At 40.0% G+C, this 23174-nt stretch overlaps 1 protein-coding gene across 1 annotated transcript in view; it reads left to right on the forward strand.

The window, feature by feature from the left end:
* Window positions 1-23174, forward strand: part of IQCH (IQ motif containing H) — a 233156-nt gene that overhangs the window by 145711 nt on the left and 64271 nt on the right. Inside the window, exons 13-14 of the mRNA XM_036932248.2 lie at window positions 4502-4774; window positions 9458-9649. Coding sequence (XP_036788143.2) covers window positions 4502-4774; window positions 9458-9649 — 465 coding nt within the window. The remainder of the gene's footprint in view (window positions 1-4501; window positions 4775-9457; window positions 9650-23174) is intronic.

The following is a 23174-nucleotide window of genomic DNA, read 5'->3' on the forward strand; positions in this document are numbered from 1 at the left end:
TTATGCAGGAAGTACGTATGTGTTGACTTACTGTCCATTAACTCTTCAGAGGCACCATGATTTGACACAGAAATGCCCTGCTGGGGCCAGGGAGGGTTGCTATACCATTTCTACTTTGCTGGTATATTCAATGAATTGTCCTCAAGTCTTACTCTCTTCTACCAAGAGGAAGATTTTATTTTTCCTTAACTGGATACTTCAGTATTCTCCCCCAGACTCTCTGCCTGGCTCTGTCCCAGTGGCCTGCTTGACTGTGGAAGGGGAGGGCAAGGTAGGCGCAGGGTAAGCAACAGAAAGGACGGGACAAATCCTCACCACTTACCTACATTCCTAGGGCCCTCTCAATAGCCTCCATCCTGTAAGGATGGCTTTGGTGCTTCCTGGCTGTCCCCTGCCTCAGTGGTGGACTTACTTACTGTGGATATGAGGAAGCAAGGAAGAAAAAACCTATCATTAGTATGTAGCTAATTTTCCTGATTTTTCTAGCTAGCAACTGGAGCTAATGCCCAATAGCTGCTAAAAAGGGTTTCTGTGCATCCGAAATGCCCACATGCATTGAAGAGGCACGGAGTAGGGAAGGGACACTTGGGAGAAGGAACGTGACTGAAGAACTAACATTTATCAAATGCTTAGCACACATTTTCTGATTTTATCCTCAGAACAATGCAGCGAGATAGAAATGATCAGTCCCCTTCTGTGCATGAGGAAACATTTTCTAGTCCAAAGTTACTATGGGGCCAGAGTGTGAACCAAAATCTCTTTGACCCCAGAACACAGTGCGAATTGGAATGACTGCTTTGCTCCCGGAGGACCTTGTGGCCCTGGGCAAGCCCCTTTTCCCCCTGGTCCTCTGTTCTTCATCTTTAAAATGAGGTGAAGGGCTAGATAATTTCAAGGTCCTTTCCAGCTCTATAATCCTACTTCCTGAGAAATGTACCCCTGCCAGTCCACGCTCCAACTTCCAAGCAGGAGATGGGCAATTAGCACTCACAGATGCACTGAGTTGTAACCACAGTGTAGGTTTGTATCTCTGTGAGTATAGATAAGTAGGGAATATTTTAAGTACTTAATACTTCTCCTCATAGTTGAAGTTCAAATTACTGGAATAATTAATCACTCATAGACAATCAACCTTTTTAAAATATAAGAATTGACCTCTCACTTTCAAATCAGATCCTCTTCATGTTTAATTATTGCTTTATTTCTTTTTAATGGGTTTGAGAGATTGTGTCAGTGTGATTTTCATTCAAATGGATAGCTTTGAGTTTTTTTTAAAGCATGCCAAAAATCTGTTTGCACATCTCTCCAAGTTACTTTACAGTGCTTGAATTTGTAATGGTAAAAATGCTGTTATAAAGTCATCACGTCTATTTTTAAACATTTTAATGTTTATGAAGACATCCTAAACAACTACTTCTTGTCTCAGGTCAAAAAAAATTTAGTAGTGGTGATAAATGTAGCTGTAATATTATGGAATTAGGAACATTTTAGATTTTTGTCATCTGTGTTAATCCACTGCCTGGATTTGATGATACTGATTTTCTCTAAATGGTAATACAAGACTCGCCATCAGTAATGTGTCCTCTGCCGTCACTCATATTTAAGTCTTTATTAAGCACGTACTGAACACAGTACTATGGTACCACCTTGTCTGAAGAATAAGGCATGCCCACAGATGACTATAATGCAGAATCGGGTAGAGTACTTGCAAGTAGAGATAAGCAACTCTAATAAAGACAGGCTTGCTCAGAACTTTAACATTAGCTTCTATCGCTGCATCTGCCATCCCCTCCTCACACCTCATAAATTGACCAGACCTTTACTACTCAATCTGTAAACCTGGAAGAGACAGTGGCAGCCGTGGTGTGACACCTGAGTTTAAATCCTGCCTCTGCTGCTTACTGTGTGAACTTGGGCAAATCACTTGAGGCTCAGTTTCTTCATCTCGAGAAGAGGGACTGTTCATTGGCACAGTGCTGTATAGATCAATGAGAGAATACACGGCAGAAATGCTTGACCTCATGAACTGAACGTGAGAGGACCATCACCTTGAAACACTCTTCTAGATAACCTGAAAAACCCACCATGCACATTGTGACTCAAGTCACTAATTCTCCTAGACATTTCAGTTTTTCTACATTTCCTCTTTGGAATCATTCATGGGGAAAGGAAGGGAGTGAAACGAAGAGGACAGTGATCCACCAGACAAGAAACAAAGTCACAAGATGCTGTTAGCAACCATTGTCTAATGGACCACTGGGTTTCCTAGAACTGCATTATCAGAAATGGGTTTTGAAAATGGATTTAAATTATGGTAGGAAAGGCATATTGCATAGATCTAAGGAGCCTCAAATAGAACACTTAAGGAGGAAAGGCCCAGTAGGGTAAATCATATAAATCCTTTTTTCAGAGGCTCTATTTTTCATCTCTTTTGTATTGAGGCAAAAGATTCATAGCATAAAATTTACCGTTTTAACAACTTTAAATGTATACAGTTCAGTGGCATTAAGTACATTCACATTTGTTGTGCAATTACCACATCATAGATTTTCAAAACTTTTTCAATGTCCCATGCAGAAACTGTATCCATTACCCAGTAAGTCCAGAAGAGCTCTGGTTTTAAAAGGAAGGTTATTTCAGAGCTGGAAGGACCCTAGAGACTTCTAGTCAACTCCTCATTTGAATATGGGGAATTGAGGCTCAGAAAGGTCGAGTTTTCTGCATCAACTTGCAAAGTACAGATTCAGGACTAATCCGGGGGCTCTCCTCAGTCTCTCTTCCTTACTCAGCAGTTCTGCCTTCTAACAATTTGCAGACTGGGGCTGCTGCTAGTCCCAGAAACAGATGAGCGGCGTTTCTCCACATTTTTATGCCTGTTGAGTAGATACTTTAGACTAGAATTGGGGGAATAGGTGCTAGTCTACAAACTCCCTTGAACTCCCTTGAGAGTCTGGCATCTTGCATAATATTGTTTGCATGACATTTTAATGACTTTGTTTTACAGATAATTTTCTCTGTAATAATGATTACTACCATTTATTGAGTATCAACTCAATGCCGTACATTATAATAGGGATTTTACATTCATGATCTTATTTGACCCTTACAGCAATCAAGCAAATGGGCATTTTTATTCCCATTTAATGGATGGACAAACTTAGGCTCAGGGAGTCTAAGTGGCTTACCAAGTTCAGGTTGCTTATAAGTGATAGAGCTGGATTCAAAGCAGAAGTATGTGACTCCTAAGCCCCAGCACTTTCTCGTGTGCCACCTTCTTTCCCAGAGGAATTGAGTGCAATCTTGAATTGTCATATGCCATCCTTGACTATTGTCTTTATCATGCCCTTTCCCACTTGATAAAATCCTATCCACACTTCAAAATTCACCTCAACCCCAGCCTCTTTCATAAAAACAACACCAGCCAACATCCACTGCTTATTATGTCCGAGGCACTATTGTAAGTACTTTACATGCATTATCTCATTTAATCCTCACAACATCCCTATGAGACGGGTACTATTATTATAACAGTCACTTTACAGATGAGGAAACTGAGGCCCAAGGAGAAGGAGCAGTTTGCCTTTCCAGCTCTTCCCACCAGCATGTGGTCTCTGCCTTCCTCCTCCATGCCTCCAGGCCCTTTGCAGATCTTTCTGGCTCTTCTCTGCCTTATATTCATTACGCATTAACTGCACTCACTTGTGTCCCCACTCTTTGAATGCAGAGACATGGTTATATTAGCTTTGTTGTGTGCTGACTATCTGGCCCTGCCCTCTGCCCCTAGTAGACACGACAGAAATATTTATTTAATTGAATGAGTAGTCACATGTATTGCTGAGCTGGATCTAAATAGCCAAAAATAAAATAAAATAAATTTTCCATTGGAAAATACATTTGAGTCTTGCTCACATTTTCAAATAGTTTTCATTTGTGAATTCTCTCCCAAGTGTTGGCTAAGAACCACAATAATCATTGTAAAAGTACATATTTTCTGAAATGGACTTTGGTGTAGAACTTCGGGAAGAAAGTTATCAAGTCAAATGCCTTTTTCCTACTGAATGATTTAAAAAGATGCCAGATTAGGAGTCCTGTACAGTGAAGAATACTATGGGGCTTTTTTTCTTCTTCATTTTTTGTATTGATTTTCCAGACGCTTTAGTGTTAAACCATGCCAAAAGTGTTGCAGAGATGAATCACTATTATCCAAAGGCCGCCAGCTTCTTTTCCTTCTGACAGAAGGATAATTCCACGTGGATCAAATAAATACAGATGTGTAGTAATTAGTTCTATTCCCAGTGAGCCTATTTCCAACACACTAAAGATGTGAGCGATTATGGAGCCTCACCCCAACAGCTTTTATCAATTTAAACTGCTAAACAACAGGATAGGTCATAACCCAGCCTGCTATTAATAATGCATTTATTGTGTGCAACATTATAAATTAGGCATATGGACTAGAAAAAGAACACCTTGTAACTCGAATAATATGATCTCCCTCCAGAAGCATCACATGTGCCTGGCCACTCACCTGATGTACAGCCCCAAGGCAATCAAAAGAATAAAAAATCTCATCCGAGGAAAAGAGGCCTACATTGTCAGCGGGCTCCTCCACAGAGATGATTTGGCTGTGGCGGATATGTTAGACATACCTATCCTGGGCCCGGAACCTGGCCTAGCTCATCTTTATAGCACCAAGTCGGGAAGTAAACTGGTCTTTAACAGCGCCAAGGTGCCAGTCCCTCCAGGAATATATGACATCTACAGTCACCAGCAGGTATGTGGGGTGGACAAGTGAGGCTCTGTTTGAATATCTCATATCCCTTTGACCACGTGGGCACATCAGGTCTTCTGGAGCCAACCCTACCCAATGAAGAATATGTGGAATACTTCAGTTGACTTGATGGGATCTACTTTAGGCCTTCATGTTTCAAAGTATTTTCCTATTGGCCTTACAGAAGTTCCTAAAATTCCCCAAATATTTACTCATTTGGATTGACATTGAAGGCCCTATTAATGTACTAATCAGTTATCATTTGTTACCTTAACATAGAATATTTCATCATCCTATTAGCTAGTCAGTCATTTAACACTACCCCCAAAAATGGGAGAGTCAATTTTGGCTAAGAGGAGCAGGTTTGGAAAGCTCCAAGGAGTGAGGCTTTCTGCAGAGTCAGACTGCAGAGGGCCTACAGCAGAAGGCTGCAGACATCCTTGGCTCTGTGAAAAGTCCTTTGACTCATCAGGAAGGGGCCATAAAGGGAGAAGGGAAAACCCAGGAAAGGGGAGTGAAATGGCTCCAGGAAGCAATCTAGCTGCTGGTGGGTTTTTGCCTTAGACCAGGTCTATGGATAAGAATTCTTCCAACAGATAGACAGGGCTTTAACTATTTTGGAAACAATAATATTAATCATTAGAAGTGATCTCTGAGTTAGCTCAGGCAAATGTTCTCTCATTTAACTGCTCTCTTTTTCACTATAAAGAAAAAGAATACAAATGGCTGTTTAACATTTCTTAACCTCTGTTTCAGTACATCTCTTGACATACACAATCGATCCCAGACACCCATTCCTTGGGAAACTAAAGAACCATGTACAATGAAGCAGTTTGTAAGGGACAGTATTTAGGGAGTCTCCTTCTTCTCTCAGTTGCCTGATCATGATGCTCTGTACTTCATAGCCACTGAGCCCCAAAATCAAGCCTATCAACAAATTCTACTTTTCAGAGACTACTTTGAAGATACTATTAACTTTTTTAATTGTCTTAAAATGTTTCAGTCTTACTAGAATGTTCTTGGACAATACATGGGTTCATGAAGGAAGTTGCTCTTAAAGGTGGCAGAATCTAGAAAAGGCACAGGCAATTTTAACAGCAGTAGAAGAGCAAGGCTCCCCCTAAATTGGTGTGTCCCTTCCATTGTCATTAGCGTCTACTGGAATTTGAAGATAACAAGTAGATTGCTTGACTCTGCTTCCCACTAGAATACTCAGCTGACAAACTTATTACATGTGAAATCCATTTTAAAATTATATAACTCCACATAGGTACATTACAGTAAACAATCTTCAAAACTTTGAAATGTAGGGCAATATTTATATTAAGTCTTGCTTTCATCTTCACTGATGAGAACTCAGGCAATCTTTGCTTTGAAATATTTTAGGACTTTATATGTTGATTGTGGCTAAAAATGCAGACACATTTAATGCAGTAAAACCTCCCAATAATGCTGGCATTCAGAAGTAGGATTAAACCCTCCCCATAGACAAACTGGATTTGAGGGATGTCATTTCACCAGTGGCATGTGCAAACTGTATCATAATAAACCAAGTATAAATGACTGCTACTCTACTTGTTTGGAAAACATACATCTGAGGTCATCAAGAATTGAAGTACTCCATTGAGATTTTTCCAGACATGACTACCCTACCTAATCTAGCTGAGTGTATCAGTGTTTTGCATTTGCAGTTGGTGATGAATCAATAACTTTGACTTTTTACCTATGTGCATCATAAACTTAAAGCTGGTAAAAGAAAGCTGTGATTATTTTAATTTAAGTTAATAAATATTCCTGACTATAAGTTGGATGTTAGCAGTAGACATTTTTCTACTTCTGCTGTATGCCAGTATAGGATGAGTAGCAGTTCAAAATATATTGCATCTTTTGAACAGATAGACTCAAATAGAAAATGATGAATGTTTGGAAATAGCAGAAAGTCATTTGGTTTATGATTAAGTAATTTATTTATTTTGTAAACCTAGCATGAGCCCAGTGTGCATTTCCTGCTTTGATCCGTAAAGTAAACATGCAAGTTCTCTTTCTGGCATGTGCTCCATATGAAATATTGACAGCTTTGGTTAAATAATCAAAAGTGGCGATGCTATTTTAAAGCACTGTTCAATTTTCACTTAAAGATAGCACATAATTCTTTCCAGTGGTGCAGCCTTTACAATACTATTGATCCTTTTCATTACTGTAGGGGATCCATCAACAGACTCCCATTTATAGGATTCTCAGAAGCAACAAATAATAGGATTTGGAAGAAACAGATAATAATTCTGTTAGTGGTTGAAACCTCCACATATACCACATATCTTAATATACAATGAATAAGGCTGCGCCAGAACACCTTTCCTTATACTAGTGAATGAGTTTTATTGGATATTAACAGGCCAAAGACCATTTCTACTTCTGCAAAGTGGCATCATAGGATAGCAAAATATGATTAACTATAGAATCTATCTTCTCAACACAACACTAGAGAAAGAAGGGACATAACTCTGAAAGGTACATTTAAAAAATGTCCTAGGCTGTACTCATAGCCATATGGTGTATAGACCAGAGTACTTGTCATTTAAACACCCAAATTATTCACAGACACTACTTGATAATTAGGGAGCTAAGACAATTCAATTTCCACCATAATTGAATACCCCATGGTTGCATGGGGCTTCCAGCGATCTCAAGTATACCCATTTTGGTATCACTTCCACATTGCTGTGTAACATAACATCCCCAGGAAGATCTACTGGAAAGACACACTCAAGAGAACAGACTGTGCCTTTAATCAAAATAATTTTAATCTTCCAGTGCAGACTCCAACAGAATTATATCTTGAGTCCTTTCACACTCTTTAGTTAAAAAATAAAAATAAAAGATCCCTTTGGTGAGCAAAAATTCACCACAAGAGGAGTGTTGTCAAGATTCCCTTAACTGCCAAAGACCGTAGCCAAAGGCAGCATGGGGTAGGCTCAGGGGAGGGGGTGCTCTCAGATTGTTTTGTTTCTTTCTGGGAAGTTCAGGCTGGGAAGTTTAGACTGGAAAGTCTGAAGAGAAGACCAAACCAAACCATCATTTTGCAATCTAATGAGCTGTTTTTCTCCAATATTCTGCTAAAACAGTATTACTTATAATTGTAATTACTTATTACTTATATTCTTGCTATAGACTTTTGTCTAATTTGAATATATCCCAAATGGCTTATTGACTGTAAGGAAAATTGCTTCTCTTGCTTCTCTCCTGACTTCCTTCTGTGCCTCACCCTCCTCACCCGCCACTCTGCAGGCTGGGCTAGGCAGCTCAGGGGAAAGGAAGGTGCTTGGCTGTTGCAGTCAGAACACCCTGCATGCCTCCGCTGCTCTGCCGCTCAGAGCTGTGTGGTTGTGGACAAGTTGTTTAAATTAGCTGAGTCTCAGTTACACATATATATATATGTTTAAAAATAAATGAATATAATAAGAACAAAGAAAAAACTGAAGGAAAACAGCAGCAGACTCACAGAATCCAAGAATGGACTAACAGTTACCAAAGGGAAAGGAACTGGGGAGGGTGGGTGGGTAGGGAGGGATAAGGGGGAAAAGGGGGCATTATGATTAGCAGACATAATGTGGGGGGGGGTGCACGGGGAGGGCTGTACAACACAGAGAAGACAAGGAGTGATTTGATAGCATCTTACTACGCTGATGGACAGTGACTGTAATGGGGTATGTGGGGAGGACTTGATAACGGGGGGAGTATAGTAACCATAATGTTGCTCATGTAAGTGTACATTAATGATACCAAAATAAAAATAAATAAATAAGAGTGTGTGTATATATATATATGTATGTATATATAATATAAAACCTACCTCACAGGTTTTGGAAGTACTAAATGAGAAAACTCAAGAAAAGAGCTTAGTCAAAGCCTGGCTTTGAACACTCCTACTGAGCGTTCAATAATATTAGATATTGTTATCATTGTGATAGTGGAACTTGAATTTCTATCCCTTAAACTTCCATGTGATTGAACCCAGTTCTTGAGGAAATACCATTTCAAATAAAATGTAGGATAGGTGTGTGTATTCCAGGCACACTGCTTTCACAAATGTTTTATCTCTTTTATTTGTTTTGTTCAAAAATTATATATATAATATATACCATATGATGATACACTTGGCCAATGACCTTCCAAACAAATATACTTTATGTATGTTAATGAGGAAAATATTAAATGTATTGTAGGTTTTGACATTTAAAAGCTCAGCCATGCTTCAAGCCGTTAAAGTTTTCAAGTCTGTAACTCTTCATAGGCTTGAAACTACTAAAAAAAAATCATTTGAAGAATCAATAAGTAAACACATAATTCTCTAAAAAAGAAAGGAAACAATACCCAGATTCAATTACAGATATTCAAGAATTCTTCCTCTTGCCTTCCAAAACCAGCAGAATGATAATTCCAGAATTTCTCATAAATAAGACTATACTTTAAACATGGCTTTAAACCATTCCCATTGGTTAGTCGTTTCTTCACATCAGATATACACCTTAAAACTTCTAATCTGTCTTAATAACTAGAAGACAACTGACTGAGCAGACCCTTTGAAATAAAGACACCTGAGAAGTACAGCAACTAAGTTACTATATTAAGAAGGAATCTAGGAAACTGGCCCTATTAAATGTTGCTGTGTCTTTGGCCCTACAGATGATAGAACAGTTGAGTCAGCTAGTTGCTGATCACCTGAAAATCCAACGCTGGCTCATTAAAATGGACTATGAGTTTGGAGGAAATGGGACAGCATTTTGTGACATTCCTTCCCACCTAAAGTGCTACAAGTGGGCCCTAAAGGAGAGACGCAGATATGGCCCTGAGGACTGGAGCAAGAAATGGGCACAAGTGAGTGTTCAGTAGTGACATAAACCCACAGTCTGTAAGAGATGAAGCAAAGGCCCAGCCAGGCGAAAGGACTTTCTCGTAGATTCGGCTGTGTCACTTGCCAGCAGTGAGGACTTAGGGAAGCCATTTTGACTTTCTGGGGCTTAGTCCTTACATGGGGACTAAGTCCTTAAAGGCTTTAATAAATCCTTAAAGTGAGTGGGGTTGCTCAGGTTATTTTAAATGTCCCTTCTTTGGGCCCTAAAAAGTCTTTATTCATGTCTTCAAATTGATTATGATAATTAGGAAGTAATTTTTTTTAGCATATTCAAATAACATTACAATTATCATCATTTGTTCCAAGTGAGTCTTGATCATATGCTTCTAACAACTGTTGTTATTAAGTTAGCTGTATTTTATTACGGGAGGGAATTCCATTAGTGAATGGTTGTCACCTGGAAGCTAATGTATAATAGCTTTCTGTCAGCAGTCATATGTTTTTGAAGACAATTGAAGGAAATTTATGTAACTGCTGGTCCCTGTGAGATGTTGAAAAAAATAATACATCCCACAGAAAATCTCCCGGCATCAGATAAATAATAGGTAAGAAGTCTTAGCATATGAGTGGACATGTATAGATTTTTCCAGGTATGTTAGTGGAAGGATGAATTGTACAACTTCATAGTCTGTTCAAAACTTCCTTGGTAATTAATTTTATGTGGCTTAATATCTTATTAAACCCACCATTCTAAGAGCTGCCTCACTATGCATCCAGATGCCTACACTTGCCGGGCTTCTCTTAATCCCAAATCTCTGTTTTGACTGACCTACTGATGAAAGCATAACTGCTTAAGAAAATTCAGATGGAAATTCCCTTAACTGATTGCTTCCCTACCGACATACAGAGTGGTGGGCTGTGCGGTGATTTGCATCTGCTTTGAGCATCCCACTACAGAAGTATATGAATCAAAACACAAGTGATAGAAAGGGAGGGGCATGTAAGAGAGAAGACATTATTCTTGTGAAAGTGAAATGACGAATAAATCTGGAGAACAGTCAGAAGAGAGAGTTCTCTCTGACAAATGTTGCTGTTTTTCCCATGATCTATTCTGGGATTTTCTTCCCCCTCTGTCAGTGAATGGACTAAATGCAGTACCTGTCATGGCCAGCTTTTTACATATTATTTAAAGGATACCAAAGTGAATTACTCTTCTAGAAAAAAATAAAACAAGGAAAATGTATTTAATTTTGAGGCCCATGGAGGTTTCTCTTGTGTTCTCTTTGAACTGGAATTTATTTCACATTGTATAGGATTTTGTTTTTAAAGCAAAACTGTTGAGATGAAACCACAGGAAGTATGACTTTTTTATTTAAAGAATTGAAATGTTAGTGTGCAAAGTATTTGCTGGTTTCATGTCTCAAACCAGTAAGTTTTAAAGAATTCTCCTGATACTAGACTGATAAATTTGAAAAATTTGACTTTAAGTTTAAAAAACATTAAAAACACTAATATTTGGCTGAATTGTGCTTAGAAGCCTTATTATTCATTATTTAATTTATGCTATTTTAAACTATATCATTTTATATCATTACCAAAATACATTTGGCATTGTTACTGTTATTAAATGTGAAACTCTTGAATAACTAATCTAAATCATTTTTTAAATTTAACAAGGGAAAAGTACTCAGAAAGCTTTTTATACTCTGAAACCCGTGTTCAGCCATGATGTGGTTAGAAGCCAATGATAAAAATAATACATAATTTTTTTTTCATAGGAGACTATTGACATTCTTTTGCCTTCAAAGTGAAATCATATTCAGAGTGGAAGTGAATTGCAATCTCCATTGAGTGTAGCTATTGAGAATTTAGGATTAAAATTATCCTTTGTTCCAGAAGACCATTGTAATGGTGCACATTTAGACATCAAAGCATTACTTTATGAGCACAGGCATGTTTTAAGGTCCTATTACAGTTGGAAGACCTGTTTCTTTTGATAATGAAGATGTTGTGTCATCAAGCCTAGCCTGGCACATACAAAACATATGCTGACAGGTTATTAAAAATTTCAGCTTCTTGATGAAAGACTATCCTGCAGGCTAAGAGTCCAGAGAAAGACTCCATTCTGGGAGAATTATTAGAAATGAGAATATGACTGTAAGCACTAAATTATGTTAATACTTACAAATAGCATCATTTGCATAGCAGTTTATGACACGATACCAAGATTTTTCTCATTGGCATTTTGTAGGCAAAAGATTAAAAACAGTGCTGTTTATGGGAGTTGGAACCGTTGTGAGATTCTCTTGCATCTTACGCAGATACTGGTTTTAGATGTAGGCATGATTCAGTGTAGACTCAAGGATCTAATCTAAAGACCATCTTTTTTTCTCCCTATCTACTTTAGAACCAGTTATTGGACTAGTTATAGTTGAGACTTGAAACAAAGTCACAGACTCAACACATGCCAAAAAACTGTGGTCACATTTTAAAACTCAGTATAGACGTGTAAGTGATTTTAGGAAAAGCATGTTACCTGATGGCCACAACGAAAACAGAGCACAATTCTCATTTTTTTTCATGGTGGCTTGGTACCAGCCTTAGTCTGTTCATCCTACCAGCTAACAAAACTTACTTCCCCCAACAGGTGCCAGTAAACCAGGGTCACTTAAGTACTCAATGCTAACAGTGCTTTAGTAGTGAACGCTACCATGTAATATTGCCATTTTACCCCTTTGCAAGGTTTAATGAATCCACACATTTGCATACACTCCAAATTCCCCACTCCCCGGTCAGGGATATTTATTTTCATTTAGTAGGAATAAAGGTTTAGGCAAAGCAAGGCATGCTTGTTGGGGGAGAAGCTTTCTGGACACTCTCACCTAAAACTATGTAGGGAGACTCAGGCAGACATTTGCCGTGGCAGCAGCTCTTGGGGCTCTCTTTTTTTTTTTATCGGGTAAATCTTCCCTCCCTCATTCCTGGGAGACTGGCTAGCAATGCTACTGCTGGGGACACTGCTTTGCAAGAGAAGATCTTTACGGAACAGTTCCTCTGTATAAAGAGCTAAGGCATTTTACTTTTGGGTTTCTCTTTGCAGCCCTCCTTCAGACCTGTTTCCCTGGATAGAAAATGTAGGATGTGGAGGTCTTGGCGTTTCAATTTTCCCACTTACAATAAAAAGGAAAAAAAGGAGATTGAATGGGTTCTTGAATGCTACTATGTAATTTTGCTATTTTAGTACTTTGCAAGGGTAGTTTTATGTTTACCTGTGCTTTGTTAGACATTCGAAACTAATTTGGGGATCACCAAGAGAAAAAGTTATATGTAGACATGTTTACTTAAAACTAGTACAAGGTACCCAAGCCTAGAAAAAGTAGGATAAACCACAGTAGTTGTTCTGCTTCCTTGTGGAACAAAGTCAGCAAACAAAATACATGATTACAAAAGAAAACTGTCAGTCAGTCCATGCCTTAGAACTCTCTCTTCTCCATTGGAAGACCTCCATCCATTCAGATGGCCCTGTACTTGGGTCAGAGGGGCCACCATAGGATGGCTAAGTTTGGTGGCCTGTGTGGGATTTAGTGCATATTAGGTGACCCAAAGAACCATTACCCTGCAACCACATGATAGTTAGAAAAGTTGAAATATAATATACCAAAATTAAAGAAATATTTAACCAAATAAGCACATAATCACTTTTCCCAAACATAATTGCTACCATTTTGGTGTATTTTCCAAATGTGTTATAGTTTATTTCTTATAGCTACAATATCAGTATACACGCTATTTTAATGCCAGATCTTAAACATTCTCCATGTTTACATATAGTAATCACAGTTAATGGCTGTATAATAATCCCTGTATGATAACTGATTTATTGTAACATTAAACCGTTCAACTGAGTTGGAAATTCAGGGTTTTGGTTTTTTGATGGTAGTGCAGAGAGAGGGATGAAGGGACAAAAGATGAAGGAAAGATTTGCTTGTTTTTATTTTTAGTTTTTGTACATACATCTTTTTGCTTCTGTTGAACTATTTCCCTAAGAGAATGATCCCTGGGCAGAATATTTTATGGCTCTGGTTACATATTGCCACAATACTTTCTGAGAAGGTACTAGCAATTCCCAAAACTTCTAGAGAGAATAAGCACCCTACTTTTACCAGCCCCTTATCAGCACTGGATATAATGAACTATTTGTACTTTATGTTAGATATAAAAATGCATCTTAAAATTACAATTATTTAATTACCAGCAAGGGATCCTTTTTTCATGTCCTTATTTGTTATTTGTATTTTATATCAAAAACAAAACATCTTGGTATTGAGAGAAAATCTAGGTATTCTACATTAAGGAAAAATCTAAGGTATCATTTTTTCCCTTAATGATTAAACTACATATATAAATGGTTATTCATTTGTTTTTTTATATATGCTTATTTTTTTATCTTAAAATCTTGACTTCTTAGACTATCTTTATGTACTTAGTAGTTGCCAGAATACTGAAGTACTTTGTAGATCCATGAATATGCTGCTACGGTCTTGACATTTCCCTGTATTTCTTAATAATAATAAACATAGAATACCTGCTGAATACAGGCATTTCAGCACTATACATGAATGGTCTCACTCAATCTCAGAAAAATCCTGAGGTTTTTACTCATTCACTTCCATACCACTTTAATCAGGAACTTATTATTATTCTGTTTACAAGTGGAGAAACTGATGCTTTGGAAGTTAAGGGATTTGCCCACGTTCATGTAACGAATAAACGATCATACCTAGCTTGGAACCCACATCCTCTCCTGGCCCAGTGCACTTGCCACACCAAGCTACATGCATTTAGAAAAGACCCCTGTTTGAAATCCTGTAGCAATGTTCTTCCTTAGGTGCTGGCTATTGGGACCGGACCTGGGCCCTTGTGGCAGGTTTTCTGCTTTCTACAGAGATTTGTGGGAAACACAACAATCCCTGAAATACAGCAGTCGTGGCACGCAAATTTCTTCCCTTTCCTGGCTGACGGGAACTGCCGTCCTATTTCCAAAAGGCAGCAGGCTGGACGATGGGAGGGACGTCAGCACACACCCCTCAGAGAGGCAGAGGGGGAGCCCTGTCCAGCTGTTCCCAGGTTTCAGCTTTCACGACCCAGCTGGCTCACATACCTACTTATGTTTGGGTGTTGAGGGTGAATTTTAGACATCATTTTTTGATCATTCATCGGGCAGCAAACTTTCAATGCCTTTCTCAACTTATAATTCATTTCAGTGAGCTGTAAATTCTCACAGAGCTTAGTCTATCTCACAATCAGATGTGGCATTAAAAATGTGGTGAATATTTAAAACCCTGGTTTTTGGATAAGCAATCACATTATTTCAGTGGGTTTTTTTTTTTTATCAGTGTTTTGTTCCAGGTGGGGGTGGTATACTCCCTTTTAAGTAGAATGAGCGTGAGAACAGGCTAGTCTGAATAACTGAACATTCAGGATAAGTAGAGGTCGTCGGGCTTCCTGGCGCTCCACAACCAAAACACACCGAAGTTACTAGGGAAGAATCATGGGCAAATCACTTAAACTCTCCAAGTCTCTATCTCTTCATCTGTAAAGAGGAATAATATTAGTACCTGCCCCATGGAGAGGCGGTAGGATTTAGGGAGCTAACCCTTGTGAATTGGTTAGCAGTGTAGTTAGCACATAAAAAGCCTTCAAAAAATGCTATTATTATTATTATTACTAAAAAATAGCATTGCAATTAAATTGCAGGTAACCGCAAATAACTATATACCATTTGATCTTTCTTTGATGATTTGGAAGGTCCTTTAGCATCTGGTAGGCTTCGAGAATGTTGTTCTATGCATCAATTATCATTATATAGGACGGTGGCTATTGCTGAAGATACAAAATATTGACCCAGTTGTGCCTACCCAGTAATTTAACCAGATAATGTCTTTAACAAGAGCAAACCTTGACAGTGACCTGGTTTCTTATCATTTGAAAATAGAAAATAGTTCCACTTATTTGAACTCCCTACATGTTGAATAAAGAGGCATTGACCTGATAAAGCAGATTATTTTGACCATGAGATTGAGACCTGGTTGCTTCATTTATTGGTCCCAGTTGGCGTCTTTTCTAGTGAGCAGCACGTCACCACAATCATTGGAAAATCTTTAATTGTTTACATACTTTTCCTTACCTCTGAAAATGACTTAGAATGTTTTCTTCCAGTTCAATGATTATTTTCAGGAAGCTGCCAGGGTTGGGTCTGAGGTCCTTCTCTGTGCCTGAGGAGGACAACAGGAGAAGGAAAATTGCCTCCCCGAGTTAAATGAAAGCCAGGTCCCCCTTCCAAGGACCTATAATAACCAGCTATACAAGCTGTTGGTTTGTGTGTCCTATTGATTTAATATGCTTCTAATCAGTACATAAAGCTATGGGCCTGCAGTGTTAATTTTTCATATGCTTACAAAGTACCCTTTGATTTTCTGTCACACGTTAATTACAGCGTTTCGCCATTAAATAGGAAGCTTTGTGTAAACTAATTACTAGGTAATCATTGTCTACTGCAAGCGTGCTGTTTGTACCTTTTATTTTATTCTAAAAATGCACAGATCTCACAGTCTGGAAACACTCTACCTTCCAGCCATTAGCTCTCACTAATTCATAGCATTATTGTGGTGAGAGTGTAGGAGTTGTAATTGTTGTGGTATCAGAGCTGTTAATTACCGGAGTAAACAGTTGAAATGGTGCCAAGGTCTATTGTACAAGGCAGAGAAAAGGAGGTTTAAATGTTACTCCCGCCATCTGGGGACTAGGGGAGAGGCAAATACTTGAGAACAGCAGCGAGGCGCTCTCGCCGCCTCAGCTCCAGGGTTGGCGGCCATATGGATGCAGAATATTTTGAATCAATTGAATTTAACTGCCAGTGTTTCGCAATAACAGCGTGGAAGGAAGGAATAAAGCAAAAGATGAGAGGAACGAGAATTGGTTAGTGTTTTCACATCCAGGAAGTTCCCCGTTGGAGTTCTTTTGGAAATATCTGCTTTGCTGAACACCACAGAGCTGGCACGGGTATTTGGAACGGATTCAGAATGAGTTCTACTCTCCTCTACCGGGGACGGTGCCATTTGCTTCTGGTCGTCTGTCCTCCGTGCCCCTCGGTGAGACAGGGATGCCCTTGAGAAGACTCGGACGGTCGCGTGCTTGTGCCAGATCAAAGAAAAATCCTCATTTTTGGAATTCAATGATTTATTACCCCGGTGCATTAATGATCGTGGTGGCGGACAAAGAAAACGACGATAAATATATAAAGCTTTTACATTTGCCTCAAGTATATACATTTGTACATGTGGAAATATCAAGAAGGTAGAATTCTTCACTCTGATTAAGCAAATGCTTTCCCATTCCTTTTTGTATAAAATAAAATACCAACTCTGCTGACAGTCTCTCATTTCTTCCCAGGCTCGCCCCCTCCCCGACTGCTTGAATGAGCCATCAAGTCCAAGAGCCGTATGGGTTATCTTTTGTTTTTATTTTAAAATTGAAGAGTTTTTTCAGCATACGCAACTGTCCTGAACCACAGTATTTCTCTAACTGGAAAGAGAAATTACTACCAGTAATAATAATTACGGCTAGTTCCACTAAGGGTTGATTTTTAAAGAATGGTTTAAAGAATGCTTTAAAATACTGCGTAGCCTTTAAGACAGTCATGGGTATTCCCTTGATGTCACGCATATTTACTATAACTTCCTTAAACCCGTTTTCCAATATTAAAAATATTTTTTAAAATTCTGCCACTTACTGCTGTAACTAATTTTTAATATTATTCCCAAAACATGAACAGATTCTTCTTTTTTTAAACCACCCTGGATTATTTATTTTTAATTGTTCCTTTAGCAGATGTTGCAGTCATTCAGGGTGTAGCGTAAACAATTCCTTTAAAGAGAGAGCTCACAGTCTGCCACATACAACATGAACCAAGGACAGTGTTTGTTGAGCTTTTATGATGGCAGTTTGGGCCTGAGGGACAAATTTCCCTGCTTTTGTGTATGTGCAAAACTTCAATTAAGAATTTCAAAAATGCCTAATCTTTGTCTGTTGAAAGCCCCAGCATGCAGTGCGTCAGGGTGAGCCAGAAAGGAAACTGTGGCCCCCTGCTGTGAGGGGGAAAAGGGAACAGCAGTTTAAGTGCCGAGAAGTTGAAAGGGAATGAACCTTTCTAGTGTTTCTCGTTGGGGCAAAGCAGTTGTGCTGAGCTTCAGAACGGAGGCATAACATATGTGCCTCAGTTGGACAAAACGCTTCTGAAGTCAAATCAACTGCTAGGCCTGCATGTTGGTGTAAGGTGGAGGCCTAGATAATGAGGGACAGACTCCTCCAGAAGCAGCGAGTGGATAATGCTACATAAGTATGGAATTATATACCGCATTTTCACCATTCTGTTTAATGAGAGCTGCCACCGCAGCGAATCACTTGCCACACAGCCGAAATGGGCCATTAGCTATCAAGGGAAAATTGTCTTTGCCGCTTTCAGCAGATGGAGCAAATATTTTACAAAGCAATTTTACATACCAAAAACATTTGTGTGCCTTGGTAATGTTGGCTGTTTTACATTATGTTACCTTCTACAGCAGCATAATTTTCCATCTCATCGAAGGCAAAGTTGGCATTTTTGATTTTTAAATTCTCAATTAACAATTAAACATGGAGTATTAAGGCAGTCCTTAAACTTTAAGTAGGTGTGGGAAGTAGTTTATGACTTGCTGAAGACATTTCCATTTTTTCTTCATCTTCTCAGCATATTTTTACACTCTAAGGAGGGATTATTTCTAATGATCTTAATGGAAAGGAATGAGTGAAAACTTCACTAGTGATCGCAGAATGAGAGTAACCAAAGCACAGAGTGGGCAGAGCATTTGCTGGCTTCAAACGTCAGCAGGGATTGTGGGTACATGGTTTGTCCCACCCATTTGTATCGATTTTAAATGTGTTAGCTTCAAGTAACAAAAAATCCAACTCAAAATGGCTTTACAAATGAAGAGAATTTGTTATCTCAGCTATCTGGAAGTCCAAATATTGGTCTGGCTTCAAACAAGGCTTAATCCAGTGGCTCAGGAACACCAAGGACCCAGTTACTTTCCATCTCTCCTCTGCCTGCTCCATCCTAAGCCTGGCTGTCCTCAGAACTGCAAGATGGGCGCCAGCAGCTCCTAGAGCCCGACTGTGGTCAAGGCAAGAGGAACAAAGAACAACTCTAGTGGTTGGTAGCATTCTCAGAAGATCATGAAGCTTCTTTCTCAGAAGGCCCTGGTAAAGGCTTCCTAATATTTGATTGGCCTGACTGGGTCATGTGCCCAAAATGAACCAATCCCTGTGGCCAAGATATGGCTTTGCTAAACTAGGGGTCCACCCTAGTTGGAGCTGAGGAGTCACTCTCAAATCAACTTGTACAGTTGACCCTGTGAATTGCACAGGTCCACTTACACATGGATTTTTTTCGATAAATATATTGGAAAGCTTTTCGGAGATTTGCTTTTTTGGAATTTTTTCCTTTCCCTAACTTACTTTATTGTAAGAATATAGTATATAATATATATAACAAAAAAATAGATGTTAGTTGACTGTTATCAGTAAGGCTTCTTGCCAACAGTAGGCTATTATGAAGTCAAGTTTTGAGGGAGTCAACAGTTTACGTGGATTTTCAACTGCACAGGGGTTTGGTGTCCCAAGTCCCACGTTGCTCAAGGGTCAACTACAGCTAAGGAAGGGGTAGGGGAAGTTCCCGAAAGGAAGTCTGGGGCATCATTACCCTGAACAAAGGGACAAAGATGATCAGCAGCCAACATCAGATGACCGCTCTACCATTTTTTCATAAATTGGACAACACAGACTTAACATCACAAGTGAATGACCTAATCTAACCCAACTGGCCTTTCATGCCCACAGATGGCAGTTACAGACAAAAACCCCACTGCACTATGGCATACTGGTAGCAACTGGATTTGAACCTCAGTTTGTTACTTCCTGGCTGTATGACATGAAATGGGAATGATATATCTACCTCAGAGAGTGCCTTTGAGATAGTAAATATAAAATCCCTGGCACAAAGCCTGTAACATGCTGAACTTTTAGTAAGTGAGGGCTATTATTTTACCTAAAAAATAACTACAATGATAAGATGTCTCCTGTGCAAAGCAAAGCAACCTTTCTAAATTCACCCTCAAATTTGGAATTGCTCACTTCTCTCCATCTCTGTACCACTAGCCAATTCAAATCTTGATCACCTTTCATGGTATCCCATACTTTACCCTCTGACAGAGGCAAGCAGGGGTGGTAGAGAGGACTCACCCAGGAGTCAGAGGCAGCCGCAGAGCGCCTGCACTCTTCACTGTATGAGTTGGGAAGGCCCATTCCCTCTCCTGTTCCAGTAGGCATCTGACTTGGATGGCCATTTGGGCCCTTTCAGCACTGACAGTCTGGCTTAGTTTCTTAGGCCCATGGTCTTGCCTTTTTAACCTTATACCACCTCCGTCAGAAGGGATATCAGAAGCCTCTGTAAAGCAGAACCACCTAGGTAGTTCCTTGGTTTCTCTTTTGAACACCACCAAACAAGGTCTGATATGAGAGACTGGAGGTGATTAGCCAACAGGTTATTTTACTTAATTCACCACTGTAGATACAGCAAAGACGCTTCTAAAATAAAATAAGTTTTGGTGGGATTAGTATTTACAGCATTCTAATTTGTCTTCCATCTTCCTCCTCTCCTCTTCTCCCCAACACACACACACACACACACACACACACAATTTACCTGGGAAAGTTAACTCTGAGTTTGAAGTAGCTTTAGTCATTGAGGGCATTAGTAAACTGTTATGCTAGCGGCTTCCCCTGTGATATCCTGAATTTCCTTCAGTCAAATATCTCTTCCTTTAAAGTTACACTTTCTTGATAGAAAACGAGAAAGCTGAGAGTCAAGGCTCATGCTTGACAGACAAGAACCTCTAGGATGCACTGGTCAGGCCGGTAGAGGCCAGAGGCACTCTGCAGATATCTCGGAACCTCCCAAGGTCGTAGCTACTGCTGGTGCCCTCTGGGGGGTAAATTCCGGCCCCGGAGAAAGAGTGACAAGCCTGTGCAATGGCAAAGACGGGACTGACGTCTCTCCTAGACGCAGACTGCTCTAGAGCTATAGCCCCACAGAGACCGGCAGCTAATGTGCACTGCGAGAGCCAGTACGACCATGATGGAAGGAAAATCTGGAATTCCGGGTTTTCTCACAAAGTAAAGTGGATTTTTCTAATGTGCTTTCATCATCTACAAGGCATATACTTTCTGTGCTCCATCCCCAGGGTTGTTATCACAGAATGACCTGCTCCATGTGGACAGTAGGATCTCTGAAACGCTGACCTAACAGTCCACCCCCTTGATGTGACTCACTGAAAAGGAACTTTTTAACTACTTATTTCATGAGTTAGTAAGGTAGAACAGATGCCTCCCACAGCCCCTTTGCCAGCTTAAAAAGGACATTCTATTATACATACACTTTAATATAATGTAAATACACACACACACACACACACACACACACTTTGGGAAGGTGAAGACGGGGGTAAGAAAGTACACTAGCAATAATTCCCCCAATTCCATCGTTTTTGTCTTCTGTCACTTGAAAATCACCCAATAACAGAGTCTGACAACTCAGTGAGTGATAGTTCACAAGCCTCCAGGTGCCTCTGCTTCCCACTTGTAAAGCAGAAGACACAACACTGTGCTAGTATATTTCAGAGTGTGACTATCAGGACCTAACGAGACAATGAATGTGAGCCTGCCGTGACAGAGAAAGTAGGTTACAACTTCAAATCTGATGATTCACACGAACTGAGGGGTTTGTCTGGCATGGTTGTGTGTGTGTGTGCATACTCAAGTTTATTCCCAACAGAGTAAGCCTGAACAGCCCTTACCAGCACCTGCCCTTAACGTTGTAGTAATTGTGTTTGAATTTTGCGAAATAATAATCACTAGAGAAGAGAAACTACCCCCAAAACTGAGGAGTTGCATCTGACATCAATAGGTCCTTTGAGGCCATTGAGTCCTTGTTGCTACTAAGGAAAAGGGTATTCTTAGTTGCCCACATCACGGCTGTGATGAGTCCTTTGCACCTAAATCTGAGTTCTGGCCTCATTTACCTTCACCAGCAGCTCCTAAGTCCCTGGCAGAAACTGTTGCTGAGGGTGGTTTGGGGAAGGGCACCAGGGAGAATGAAACACTTACATAAAGTCAGTCTGCTGCCCTTTTCTGAATGTATAAACTGCAGGTCCTGCTTTTTGTGGGGGTGAGGGGACAATTCTCTGTTCATTGGTATTAGAGTCATTCTAAGTATAATCCTTTAATTTCCCATCAGATGCTTTCAAAATAAAGAAATAAATTGAACAGTTAATAACCCCCTTATTCCTTTCCATATATTTTTCTTAGAGTTAACTAGGACCCCAAGCTGTGTCTATGTGCCCCAGCATCCCCCAGTGAACATCATCCCCCCAGGGCCTTCAGCTGTGTACTTCTCATGATGGGACCTGATTCATCCTCCTCATTCCTGCAGCAAACTTTCCTCTAGGAAATGTACCCCCTTGCTGGGGCTTTGCGCACAGTGCCACTGCTGTGCGTCAGGGCGGAAGGGCTGGCTGGCTAAGCAGAGGCAGTGCCAGCAGCCTGCTGCAGCATCCAGACGCCTCACACAAGTTGCAGCCTTCCAGATGAATTATTGGCCCTCTCACAGCATGTTGCATCTAAGGTGACACCTCATCAGTGTCACCTCATTTATATTCCCAATGCCCCCCAGAGGCAGGGAATCCCACAAAGTCCACCACGAATTGGTGGTTCTTAAGTGGACATCCCCCAGGTTCCCGAGCAGCAAGGAAGGGTCCTGTTAAGGGGTTCATGTTGTCTCTCACCTGTCAGTTCTGCTGTTCGGTGTTGGGTCCCTGTGTTTATCGCTGCCATGATTCATTCCACAAACATTTAATGTTCCCTGGGCAAAGCACCGAGGAGACTGACCTCAAAACCTCCAACCACCCCATTAAGGGCTCCCAGGTTGCTGGAGAGCCCTGAAAAAGGAGCCCAACAGGGTGGTGGAGAAGGCTTCCTGGAGGAGGTGTGATTGGGACTAACTAAGAGTGAGAGAGAGTCATCCAGGGGAGGAAGAGGAGGAAGGCAGGCAGAGAAAAGAGATGGAGCCAGGGCAATTTGGGGTGAGGCTGGAGCTGGAAAGGAGAGAAGTGAGGTACGCAGGACTCAGAGGCCAGAAACAGAGGCCTTGTTTGTGTGTTGTGCTGAGGAGTTTCAACTTGATTCTCAAGTTGTTGGAGATCTAGTTTCAAGTTTTAGAGGGCAAGGCTAAGTGCCCCCCTATTCCTTCACTGCCTGCTTTCCATCTGTACCCCCCTAAAACACACAAACACAGAATTCCCCTAGTTCAGTTATGTAAAAGGCCTAACATTCTATAATTTTTTTTCAATTATTTTTATCATGGTAAGATAGAAATAAAGTTTACCATTTTTAAGC

The sequence above is a fragment of the Manis pentadactyla genome, chromosome 11 (genome assembly GCF_030020395.1).
Source record: "Manis pentadactyla isolate mManPen7 chromosome 11, mManPen7.hap1, whole genome shotgun sequence".
NCBI classification, from domain to species: Eukaryota; Metazoa; Chordata; class Mammalia; order Pholidota; family Manidae; genus Manis; species Manis pentadactyla.